Consider the following 12,932-nt stretch of genomic DNA (forward strand, 5'->3'; position numbering starts at 1 on the left):
CAAGTTTGTAGGGAACATAACACAGTACTGCATAGGGACCGTGTGGAATGGGTACGGAGTTTTATACCAAACATCACCGAACGTGTAGGAGTCTCTCACACTATGAGCATGACATGCCTTATAACCTGTTGCATTCACATTAATAAAGGATGGACACAGTTTTAACTGCCTAGTGCCTAAACAATACATTGTGTCAACACAGAGCCCGTTTAGGGAATTTAACAGTTTCTCCCGATAAATCAAAAACATAACCGCAATACGCCAGAGGGCACCCGCGAGCGAGTCCTCAATGAACGGGAGGAATGGTATTAAATGGCTAAAAACGAAAAGTTAAAATAATTACTCACTATTTGTCCAGGACTTTCCTTTAGTTTTGAAAAGTAGGATGATGTATTTTACTAAAAAAGCAAAGAAAACTTACCTATAAATTGCCTTTTTCTTGGCTGTAGGGCGCTAGCATTACTTTTACTGAGTGCTGATTGGTTGGCGAACTGATGAGCTCATGTGAAGGTTCGCGCTTACTGACATCATGATTGCAGCTTCGTCTTCACTGGGCTGTACTGACAGCTGCAAACTACATGTTGTTCCTCAAAGACATTCAGAACAAAACACTAACTAAAATACGCACACGTTCTTTGACTTTGCTAAAGAATGGCAATGACTGACACTTCTATTCCATAACCAGAAATTTCAGTCATGATAATGAAACACATTGGTCACATGAAAAATGAGGTGGATAAAAATGTTTAAGCATTTATAAACTATTGTTTTCCTCAAATGCTCCATATTAACACATTCATTTTGGACTCCTTTGGGATCGCCCTCTAGTGTTTGACAAAACAAGAAGACGTTACTGAGTGGCAATTCTCCTGTCTACAAATTCTTCTCTCTTCAAGTTCTCTGATTTAACTTCTTACAGATACCAAGCACCACATACCAGTTCAGATTCTTGTTTTGCGTAATGTGAGTAAATAAGGCTATCAAAAACATACATTTGAAAGCCTTTACATTAGTACATTAGTGTCCAATTTATCCTTAAAGGGCCGGTGTGGCTGCAGGTTTTCATTTCGAACAAGGAGGAGCACATTACTTGTTTAATTCTCAGTTAAAAGACTTCAGACTTCAAATTGCACACGTGTGCTCCTGCTCTCTTGGAAGGAAAACCTGCAGCCACACCTACCCTTTGAGGATAAGACTGGACACCCCTGCACTGGCACAAAATAAACTACCACATTAAATGACTGTTAGGATCGCAGTGACATAAAAGTAGATCATATCCTACATTTTTAATTTGCTGAAATCATTTTTCCTCCAACGTTCTTCAGCATCAAAGACACATCTGGTTTGTAAAAAGATATTATATATAATATAATATATTCAGTGTACTGCCTTAAGAAAATCAATAGCATTGATATATTCATGTGAGGATTGATTCTCAAAGAGAAATGTCATTAGCAATATTCACTATCATTTTGCTCACACTTAGCTGGTGGTGGGTCTTTTCATCACTGTTATCATTGTTCCTTCACACTGCATTATAATCAGGAATCCAAAAACAGATGTTTATCTGAGGTATAGCACATAGCCATTGATTCCATTTTATGTGTGTTTAACTATTCACAAAAGTGATATATAATTACTTTACTTTAAATATTTCTGTTTCCTATGGCCAATTTTATCAGTTGAACTGAAATTCTGTGGCAGCTCACAGTTCAGAACTGTTTTGTTGGTTGTTTTATATATATATATATATATATATATATATATATATATATATATATATATATATATATATATATATATAGCTGCTGTTGGAACAAAACCTTCATTTTTGTTGTTTTAGATATAATTTGAAAATACCTGTTGCCCTTTACATTGTGCAGCCCAAAATAACTTGGAAAAAATTCTGGTTCCTTTGACTTACATTAAAAGTAGAGTATGTTTTTTTTCCCTTCTGTGAAGTAATAGTTCTCCATTGAACACTAATGTAATTGACCATCAAATGCAAATTATATTTTTACTACTAAATTTGAAAATACCATAACAGTAATACCGAAAATTAATTACTAATTGATTCCCATTTTAGTAAAAAAAAATATATATACTAATACTACTTTAAAAAACAACACCTAATACCTTCAATGAAAGATAAACTGGATATGCAACACTAGCTAATTCTGTCCGTTCTCACTTCTCCTGGGCACTTCCACTTGGGAAAGTCCATGTTGCAGGTAAGAAACTCTTTCGACGTGAGTTCAGTAATATTTAATGATCAAATCATGCTTTCTTTAAAGAGCGCATTCTAAATTTTAAAGAGCTAATTTGGAGATTTTGCCTTCATTGATTATTTACAAGCGTGAACTACAGCTATGGCAGTTATCGAAAGACTGGCAAAACTACAAGCTTTACCCCCTTGCAGCAGTGGTCTTTCTTGAGTGGAAGTGGCTACGAGAAGCGAGTAAGTGGTTCCTCCCCAACGTTACGACTTCCTGGGCGGACCAGCCGACTGATAAAAACGAGGGTGCGACTTTTTTTGGGTTATCTTGTTGCACGTCGGACATATTCAGGTGAGTGGGTAGCACGCTGGCCCGCATAAGCGCGGTTTGTTCACTTCTTTAGATTCAGTATTTTATCACAGCAAGACGTTCTGAAAATGTAATTTGACATTTAATCCGCCGGTTGTGTATCGGGGTGTAGATGTTTACTGCTGGTAGCTACTAGCAAAATGAGTGCTGTGCTAGCGCCGTTTGCAGGCATCGTGAGGAGCTAATTTAGCAACATATCCGAAAGAATAAAGAAGCAACTTATTAGTATGAGAATGAACCTATCGAAATAATGACTTTAGTTAAACGTTACTTCAGTTTTAGACCGTCTCTACATGTGATGAGGGTTATGTCGACGTGCTAGTTAGCTAACCTAGCTAGCTGGCTAGGTGAGGGGGTTGTGCACGGTGGAGGCCGTGGCCCCTAAAAAGACTCGCACTTGACAAGCTCTTGCCGCCATTTTGTGATTCACGTTAGCCAGGCAACCGACAGTAGCTGTGCTATTGATTTTCGGCGAAATAATTTCGTTCTAATTTAACGGTAGTGAACTGGCCAATCTAATGTCAGTTAGTTTATATGGGTGGAAGAGTCTAACGACGGTAGTTTGTGTAGTAAAATTATCTACTGTAAGAGAACTGACTCCAGCGCCGGCTAATTTCACTGACTAAGCAGATGTAGCTGTCGCGTCTGTAGCTTTCGCTTTATTTTTTTTTCTTGCTCTGTCAGTCAAACAAAAAAATGTTATTTGCAAAAATAAGTCGAACCGTTTTTCACCTGACCAGGGTTAGGATTACACGCTGTGTAAAGTGTCCAGACTTGTAAAATATGCATAGCTAAGCGCTAAAGTCTGATATGAAGGCATATTAGCATGTGCCTCATCCCGCTTAGCTTCACATGTTCAATCAGATTCTGCGTCAGTCAGGCTAATCAGAAAGCTCACTGTTAAGCTAGACTGTTGCAGTCCATATGAAAATGGATTATACTGCAAAACCGTAGTGTCGAGTAGTGGATTCACCAGCCACCTCCTTTATGTATGTCATTCAGTGATGGAGAGAAAGAGACATTAAACTGCAGTGCTGTTTCCAGACGATGAGCAAGGTGTTTGGTAATGGAGTAATCATAATTATTGTTGCAAATGCAGTACAGGTTTTGATGATGGCCATATGCAAGCCATGATTCTGTAGACTGAAGGCTAGAAGCCTTGCTGTATCTTGGAGAGCTGTGGTAGTCAGCATAGAAACAGATCATGATGCATGAACTGGACAAGCATTCTTTTAAACACAGCTACATGCACACATTATTGGGCTTGGAACCTAACAAAATGCTTGTTTCTCGATTGCAGTTATTAAAGACAAACATGGCAGAGGCAGACCGACCAGGGAAGCTGTTCATAGGTGGCCTGAACACTGAAACTACTGAAAAAGCTCTTGAAGGCTATTTCAGCAAGTTTGGCCGCATATCTGAAGGTGAAAACAAACAAACAAAGGTCTTCTAATAGGAACGGATTGGGGAAAAAACCTGTAAACATTCTGCTGAGACATTAAGTGATTAACTAGTAGTTAATAGTTTGTTATAGTTGCACAAATCAGAGGAAGTATCTTATTCCTAGGTAACACACAATTTAACCTCTAAACATGTTTGTGGTAGCCAACATTATTACCACACTTGCTGTACCTAGCAGTTTTTTTTCCGTTTTTCATTCAAAGTGTGGCATCATTTAAAACAATCACCTGAATGCCTTTGCCCAGCTTGCACATCTTTCTGCTCTAAACTGTGTTAACACGCTTTGCTAACCAAATATGCAAATTGTTACCAGCACAGGGTAAAATTAGTGACTGAGTTTCAATATGTGACACACAACTATGCAGAATTTAGTATATACAGGGACTGCTGTCGAAACCTGACTGTATAGCAAACAGTGAGAAAAGAGGAAGTAGTCACAAGCTTGACTGGGGGAAAGCACACAAAACTGCTTCAAACAATGGACATTAATGGAATTCTTCCTTTTAGTTGGTCCTGCATTTTAATTATGTGAGAAAACCGAAAACTCTTTAGCACAACACGTAAAGGTTGAGCATGCAACAGGTGATCTTGCTGATGAAGCATGTTGGCATGCAAGAATGAGGGAACAAAAAAGGAACCTGTAAATGAAATTCTTTAAAGTTGGTATTTTTTTTCTTCCTGTGAATATAGTCTTTAGTTTTTCATTTAATATTGAGCTTCTAGTCCAGTAGTTATCTTGCAAGCTATGAAGAAAATTTTGGACTTGATCAACACTAAAATGAAAAGTTCAATTAGTTCCTCTAAGAAGTTCTGAGCTTGCATATGTGCAGTTGATATCACTAGTGCTGGAATTGAAAGGATGTGTTCTAACACGTGCTTGCTTTCTTTATGTAGTTCTGTTGATGAAAGATCGTGAAACAAACAAATCCAGGGGCTTTGCTTTTGTCACTTATGAAAATCCTGGTGATGCGAAAGATGCTGCGAGGGAAATGAATGGAAAGGTAAGTAGGTAATTAAAACTGTGGTTGTAAGCTGTGATGACACTTTGTGGCATTGATCTGTTGGAAATGACTGTCCACAATCGTCCTCTAAGAAGTTCTGAGCTTACTTACGTTCACAGTCTACTTAGATTTTTACTTTTTGATTTGGAAAGGTTAAAGGTAACCTGTTTTTGTTGCTTTTCCAAGGCCCTGGATGGTAAACCCATCAAAGTAGAGCAGGCCACAAAGCCTCAGTTTGAATCATCAGGCCGCCGTGGCCCACCATCAATGCACCCACGCAGTCGTGGCCCTCCCCGAGGCCCACGAGGCTCCAGAGGTGCACCTAGTGGAATGCGGGGACCACCAAGCAGAGGTATGATTCCAGAGTCTTTTTTTTTTTCCTTAATTTGTGGGCTATGATGACATTCTTTCAACTGATCTCCAAGTTGATGTTCAGTTCTCTAAGAAGTTCTGAGCCTACATTTACGTCTCTGCCAAAAGACTACTGTGATAACGTAGATATTGTAGAACCTTTCTTTAAAGGGATGTCCTCCAGAGGCCCACCTCCTCTGAAAAGGGGACCGCCAGTGCGTAACGGAGGGCCGCCACCAAAAAGATCAGCACCCTCCGGGCCAATGGGCAGACGTAAGCAAGCTTTGATTTACACTGTTCGCTTATATTCAAAGCTCAATAAATAAAACTCATAACTTTATAACTTCTCACTGTTATTTTGCAGCCCCAATGTCAAGGGACCGGGATCCTTATGGTCCTCCTCCTCCCCGCAGAGAATCACTTATGTCAAGGAGGGATGACTATCCATCACCACGCGATGACCATTACAATACCAAAGACAGGTAAGTCATGTAGTGATGCGAAATGAGTTGCAGTTAAATGGTCTTCTGTTTTCTTGAGTGCCTGACTGTTTATGCTGTACAGCTATTCCAGCCGGGACTACATAAGCTCGAGAGACAGCAGGGACTATGCCCCTCCACCACGTGACTATTCCTACCGCGAGTATCCATCCCAGTCCAGTTCCAGAGATGATTATGGTTCAGCGTCTAGAGGCTACAGGTATGTTATAAATAAAGGACGCGCGCATGTGTAAAAATGTTATTTGTGTGATATGTTCTCACATTGTTATCCCACCTCCCTCCCCGTTTCTCTGTTCATAGTGATCGTGATGGTTATGGAGGAGGTCGAGAACCCAGGGGCTATATGGAGCGGCCAAGTGCAGGCTCCTATAGAGACCCCTATGACGGTTACGGTAAGAGTACTTCATTAGTTTTTAGAAAAGGGTTTAGGGTTTCTCCCACAATTGCGTTTTGTGCTCCTGGGACAAGGCCACCTCATGTCAATCCAAATAAATCAGTGGAAACTTCACAGCTTCCTTTCAACTCAAATGTTCCACAGTATCAAAATCGCACTCAACACGGACTCCCTGGCAAGCTTTTTCTCCCTCTTTGAGTCTTTCCGATAGTCCTGTTCAAATCAAACAAGAGAAACCAAGTGCCCAATCTACAATCTATCCTCTGGAACTCAAATCTTAAGGAAAAAAGTTGCTCTCGTTGCACCATTGTCATCATTATCAAGTAGTTATGTTTGAATAAAGCAGCACTTCGTACCCCAGAGATCCAAATTCAATCTTGACTGATACAATGCACATTTGGAACGTTAACAGCCCTGAAATGCAAACGTTTAAAACAGGAGTGAGGAATATATGTAGGAAAGTGGGCACTTGACAAACGCAGTGACTTGCACAAAATATGTCTGTGAATTTTGCCAATTACATGACCCATTGACCCTGCAGGTAATTCGCGCAGTGCCCCACCCTCAAGGGGTCCCCCTCCATCCTACAGTGGGAGTGGCGGAAGCAGTCGCTATGACGACTATGGCAGCAGTTCCCGGGATGGATATGGCAGTCGCGACAGTTATCCCAGCAGTCGGAGTGACCCATACTCCGCTAGCCGTGGTGAGCGACTGGGCAGGCAAGAGCGGGGCCCGGCCCCTCCACTAGAGAGAGGCTACCCTCCTCGTGAATACAGCAGCTCAAGTCGTGGCGCGCCTCGGGGTGGCGGCCGCGGAGGCAGTCGGGCAGATAGAGGAATGGCCCGCAGTCGATACTGAAATGGACTCAGTGTGACAAAAGGGTCAGCTTACATTGTGGGGCATTCTACATGTGCAGAGAAAATGGAGAGTCAATTTTTAACCTCTATATGGACTTCAAGCTTCAGTTTCAAGCTGTACCCAGACTTGTGAAGTTTTTTTCCTTTTTAAATGTAACAATTTCTTTCTTTTTTTTTTTCTGCCCGTCTCCCATTTAATGGTACTGTTGCCAATTTAAGTGATGAGTGTTAGTTTTTGTATCCTAGTGATGTTAAACCTGCAATGCCCAAAAGTATGGTTTTCATTTACCAATAAAATTTTTAATCCAAGAGCTTGCGCAACACTGCTGTTCAAAGAGGACCACGGAACCATTGAAACTTGTCAGCTCAGAGCCTCAGACCTTCATGGTGAGGGGAAACACAAAGTTTATCCAGTTTAGATTGTGGAAAATATTCTTGTTGACATTGTTCAGTCTGTTGAGAACAAGAGAAATGTCACTTTGCCAAACTCTTTATCAGTATAGTTTTTCTCAGTGCAAACGGATCCCTCATCGTAAAGTAAACTTTGACGGCTTGCAACGACCAATCCAAAGACAAGCAAAATGCAAGAAACAATTCAACACGAGATTAAACGTGTCAACAGCTGGTAAGCAAAGCAAACCCTTTTGTCTCTGGTCTAAGTGAAGTTAACTCGATGATATGAGTTTCAGTCTCAACTACAGGTTAAACATCATTCTTGCCTCTTCTGACCTTACAAATGCTATGCTGCAATCTAACACCGTACAGTTATATCATACTTGAACAACTTTAACACAAAAATCAACCCTGCAACCAAAGGAGTCTGTATAATCTTACAAACCCAGTGGAGTTCATTGAGTTAAAAGGCCCATAGTTTCAGGAACGAAACTAAAAATTGCACATTCTCAAGGAGAAAGATAAGTTGATGGATTTGCCACCTCTCCAACATCAAATCAAAAGACAAATGGCTCTTTGAGGATATTAAGATGAAACCTTCCACCAAAGGACTATTTCCTCAATGTAGTGTAAGTCCCCCTAATTACAAATCCAGACCATTATTTCAGTGGACCTATATTGAACATGTAGAAAGTTGCCTTAGGTTTTAACAAAAGCCAGAGCCACTCACAAGCATGCCCATCCTAACAAAGGAGACAACTTGGAAAGACCCAGTTCTATCATTCAGCCTGGAAAGTAACTGGAAGCTCAATAAAATTGGACCTTTGATTCTTTTGAGAAACTTGTTTATTCATAATTACCATTTCATTGCTATAGCAGGATATTAATTGGATTTTTTTCTTGTTGCAGGATGAACATGATGGGAATGTGAATGATGGGATCATAGCTGCTTTAAAGCTCATGGGCATTTGTTGTTTTTTGGCCATGTGCAGTGCATTCTGCTTCAAGAAGGTATGCCCAGCCCCACAGAAGTACACAGATGCTGCATAGAATTTGGGTGGTCTCTTATTTCTTTTTCCTTTTATCTTATTTCCTAGATTGAGCGCAAGGCTGACCAGGTTGGAGTCCTGTAGATGGAGCTGAACCCACATGTGGAGTGATGTTTGATGCATTGCATGTAAATAAATATTTAAAATGATCTGACCTCTTGTGCAGTTATTTGTCTCCCTCCACTGACTGAAAAGAATGAATGTTTAATGTGAAATCTGTTGCTCACTAGTAGTCTGTAACGTAAAGGAAGCTCTAGGCAACGTGCTGAAACCTACATGTTCTCATATTACACACATGGATCAGGTGTCTAGTGTGGAGCAGGCTTCACAAGAAAAATAACGCTTCATTAAGTGGAATCAATACATGAAAACCGTTAGATGGTACAACGTCCTCGTCCTGGAGGACTTCCCTGCAGCGTCGCGGAGTCGGCTCGCTACTGGTTTTAACGCTGTTCCGCAAAGCAGAAGTGCTACGGATGTGGGTAGCATCTGTCCCGTCCTACTCGCAGCACCAGCGGTGCTGCAGAACTCGGCGAGGCCCGGTGATCCCGAGCTATGAACCCAGAGGAGCAGACCGTAACGTGGCTCATATCCTTAGGAGTTCTTAATTCCCCGAAGAAGAACATCGCCGATCCGGAGGGCTTCCTGAAAGCCTCGCTGAGAGATGGGGTCGTTTTGTGTAAGCTTATGGAACGGCTGGTACCCGGATCCGTTCAGAAGGTAACGCAATATGCCAAAGAAACTTGATCTGGAAGGTAAAGGAGGGCAGATGGCTGCTTTTGATTGCAGACAGACACAATAAGGACTCGCAGCAAAGCGGGAGAGCGATGCTTTTGAAGTCGAGCAGAACGATTAGCTACATTCAGCCTCCAGTGTTTCACAAGAGCCAAATTAAAGATAGTTAACAGATTAAGTAAAATACGGGCTGCAGTTTGACTTCACTGATTAACACTTTATCTCTCCAAAACGCTCGGTTTAATCGCGATGTAAACTCGGACTTCCTGTCTCAGGAGGGAAAAGTGTTCCGCATTCTCTAACTGGCGTTTTTCGTGCCATGTTTTATCTACAATCACAATACAACAGCTAAAGCATGCTCTGCCTCACAGCGCGATTTAATCAATAATGTGCACTTAAAGGCCCGGTGTGAACTATTTTCAGTTGTAGACTCTGGTGCCTACTTCTTATCGAGTTTTGATACATCTGTTCAGCCTAATCCGGAGAACTTTATTTATCCCCCAAAGGGTTATTTGGTTTAACTAGGCCCATTTTTTTCGTGAGTTCTGTAGGTTTACCAGTCCCCCTCTACCCCTAAACTGCTGCTAAACCGTCCTGAAGGCAGCCCACAGGTCACAGAGTCAGGGCATACATACAAGCAGGTTTAACGTCCCACTGAAGTACATGCAGCACCTGAGATGAGCTGAACATTCACAGAGACTGTAGCTGTTTAGTGAGGACTAGTGAGGTCGCTTTCACACGTCCTAACAGGACATTTTCCAGCAGACACAGCCTGTTTTGTCCAGGTTTCATATGTCCATGCTTGTGAGGTCTAGACCGAGCCCGAGGACATCGTCACTTCCTCCACAAAGTCTCTTTTCCTGGTTCGACAGGGCAGCAAGAGATGTGCTGTTTGAGACGAGAAAGGAGAATCCTTAATTACTTCACCGACTGAGCTCGAAAGAAGCCCTTTTTCTGTACTAATGGATGCAGCAGTCCAACAGGGACAGCCCGTTTCAGCGATAAACACACAGTCCTTTCCCTGAGGGATCTCCGGCTATTCTGAGTGCTGAGTTGTAGTAGTAGCAGCAGCAGCAGCCTGAGCTTTTCAGCAACGTTATTTTGGGATATTTTTTATTTACCTTTTCCATCTCTGGCTGTTCACAGTATTGCCCGGAACCCAAATGCGAAGCGGACTGTATAGCCAACATTCGAGAGTTTCTGAAAGGATGTCTCTCCTTAAAGGTTGAGGTAAGTTGACATTACACCGTGTTAATGTTACGACCATGACACTTTGTCCATACCTTCTTCTTCTGCATGTTGCGCTATCCATAACGTTGCATTTCTTGGCTGAGGGAGACTCAGGGCTCTGTTCCTGGTATTCACATCAATAAACTACGCATATGCTAACATACACGATATTAATTCTGACATGAAGTGAAATGATTTAACTGCCTAAAATAAAACCTTATATATAAACTGCACCGCATGTGCCAATGGTTTACACTACTAGTGCTAAAGCTAGTAAAAGTTGCAGTGCTTCTCTGTTTAAAGTGGAACGCCACCGTTTTTTCCACGTTTCTGCATGATTAAATGCTGAGCATGTCAAAGTCATTCAGAGTGGTTTGGTGTGAAATGCTTCTTTCTAGAGAAACATACCGAGGCAGAATTGTTTACAGTGATGGTAATAGGAACCAGACGTCCACCTCTAAAAGCTCCCTCACAGAGTTATTATATGAAACGGATATAAGTACACTGCCTGATGTAGAAACATTGTTTTACAGTAGTTTTGTGATTAAAAAAAAAGTTGATCTGAAATGTATTTTCATCCATTTATTTTAATCCATTCATGGTGGAAGGATACAATAGTCCCCAAAGAAAACATATTGTTTCAGATTTCCCATTATTTTACCATCATCAACATTTCATCATCAGCAAAACTCAGAGGACACACGTGGATTCACTGGTGGTTGGATAGTAAATAAAATGGGTATGTTTGAATTATAGATATCTGGAACCCTGGTTCCTATCAGCACCACTGTAAAGAAATCTGAGACGGCAAATTTCTCTACAAATGAATCATTTCACGTCAAATCACTCTAAATGACTCTGTTTATATTTCAACCACTGAATTATGCAGAAATTTTGAGAAGTCTGTGAAATTTCCCTTTAAGCCAGTGTCACCAAGAACCAGACCTAGTGTCATAGTGTTTTCAGTTGCCATCTTAATCTGTTGCATTTATTTATCAAGATGGGTTATCAAAGTTACTCAGTATCTTGGATACAGTAAGGTTATGTGCTCCAGGAATCAGGGACTGTGATGTCTACAACACAAATATAGACATTTAATTCGCTATCTAAAATGACCAGTGAACCTACATAAGTTTTATATGTAATGCTGATCATTCTAAGACAGTGGTAAATCTGTAACAATCATCCCAGGCATCAGACAGTGTATTTGTAACTATTTCATCTAAAAACTTTCTGTGAGATAACATTTTTCGAGGCTTTAAAAGCTTTGGGCGCCTGGTTCCTATTACAACCGCTGTGAACCATTCTGACTGAGTATGTTTCTCTAGAATAAAGCATTTTATGTCACAATGCTCTGAATTACTTAGTTTACGTCTTAGTGATTGATGCAGAAATTTTGAAAAACTGGTTGAATTCCCCTTTATGTCTGTCTGTAGCCGTACATCTTATTCTATGTTAGCTTTCATGTTTGGAATTTGCTGCTCAAATCTTAAAAGAGACAGAATGGTATTGCCACTAAAATGAGTAGATTATGGAAACTGAATTTAGGCCAATAGCATTTACAGTAGAGTGAATCCATGGAATAAAAACAGGGAAGAAACATAACAGCACTAAATTCTGCTTGGCTACCTTTTTTGGTTGTTTAATTTGCTAGAAGAACATGGATCACTTGTGTTTGTGGCATGTTGTCCCCTCCCCAAAATGGGAGGACTGTTTCCAGTGTAATGGAGCAACATGTCCAGGCAACATTATCACCTGATAATCATGGCTGAGACTAGCAATGGCATGCTGCGTTTTCAAGAAAATGTGTTATAGCAGCATGTGCGCTATGACATTTGTAGCAATATATTCAACTTCTCTTTATGGGCATTTGCAATCTCTGTGAAGGGGAATTTCCCCTTCCTTGCAGTCTGTACTGTCAGCTGTGTTCTAGCAGACATCCAAAACACTGTACTCTTACAAAATAGATGTAGCAAAATTGTGTGGCAAGCTCTGTACTGGGCTTAACCCACCAGTTTTAGTTTGAAACAGCAAGAATCTAAACCTAATCTAACAGTAACATGTTTAGAACCATTATTGGAATAAACCTCACGAAGACTATGGGTAACAGTCAGTTGCCTGAAAAATGTATATATAGCATCTTTTTGTAAAGTGGGTCGTGAATCACCCAAGTTTAAGAGGCAATTGAATAAAGCCAGCATGCAGTAAAGTGGTCAAGATTAAATGTTTGCCTTTTCGGGGGATGTCCCTTTCCCTTTTTCAGTTGATTCCAATGCCTCCCCCATAATTAGTGGTGATGCTGTAATGCAGCTGTAAGGAGATGGGCCGTGTATTTTAATGTGGACCATATGATGGCCTGTGGACATCCGGGCCCTG

At 40.9% G+C, this 12,932-nt stretch overlaps 2 protein-coding genes and 3 non-coding genes across 6 annotated transcripts in view; all 5 read left to right on the forward strand.

The window, feature by feature from the left end:
- The first annotated feature begins 2,467 nt into the window (after positions 1-2,467).
- Positions 2,468-7,458, forward strand: rbmx (RNA binding motif protein X-linked). The gene is made up of 9 exons (XM_036569107.1): positions 2,468-2,567; positions 3,886-4,009; positions 4,941-5,047; positions 5,234-5,399; positions 5,555-5,671; positions 5,763-5,880; positions 5,963-6,097; positions 6,199-6,290; positions 6,834-7,458. The coding sequence occupies exons 2-9, from the start codon at positions 3,901-3,903 to the stop codon at positions 7,148-7,150; spliced, it is 1,161 nt and encodes a 386-aa protein (XP_036425000.1). The 5' UTR covers positions 2,468-2,567; positions 3,886-3,900; the 3' UTR covers positions 7,151-7,458.
- Positions 4,789-4,864, forward strand: LOC118807402. The gene has a single exon (XR_005007214.1). It is a non-coding gene; the product is annotated as a small nucleolar RNA SNORD61 (small nucleolar RNA).
- On the forward strand, positions 5,078-5,152 carry LOC118807400. Its single transcript, XR_005007213.1, has one exon. It is a non-coding gene; the product is annotated as a small nucleolar RNA SNORD61 (small nucleolar RNA).
- On the forward strand, positions 5,440-5,505 carry LOC118807404. The gene has a single exon (XR_005007216.1). It is a non-coding gene; the product is annotated as a small nucleolar RNA SNORD61 (small nucleolar RNA).
- A 622-nt stretch (positions 7,459-8,080) lies between the features above and the next one.
- The window catches only part of arhgef6 (Rac/Cdc42 guanine nucleotide exchange factor (GEF) 6), a 47,892-nt gene continuing 43,040 nt past the window's right edge, over positions 8,081-12,932 (forward strand). For both annotated transcript variants that reach the window (XM_036569103.1, XM_036569104.1), the window contains exons 1-3: positions 8,081-8,553; positions 8,640-9,311; positions 10,473-10,556. In XM_036569103.1, the coding sequence (XP_036424996.1) occupies positions 9,147-9,311; positions 10,473-10,556 (249 nt within the window). In that variant the 5' untranslated portion in view covers positions 8,081-8,553; positions 8,640-9,146. The remainder of the gene's footprint in view (positions 8,554-8,639; positions 9,312-10,472; positions 10,557-12,932) is intronic.

The sequence above is a fragment of the Colossoma macropomum genome, unplaced genomic scaffold, assembly GCF_904425465.1.
Source record: "Colossoma macropomum unplaced genomic scaffold, Colossoma_macropomum, whole genome shotgun sequence".
Taxonomy (NCBI): domain Eukaryota; kingdom Metazoa; phylum Chordata; class Actinopteri; order Characiformes; family Serrasalmidae; genus Colossoma; species Colossoma macropomum.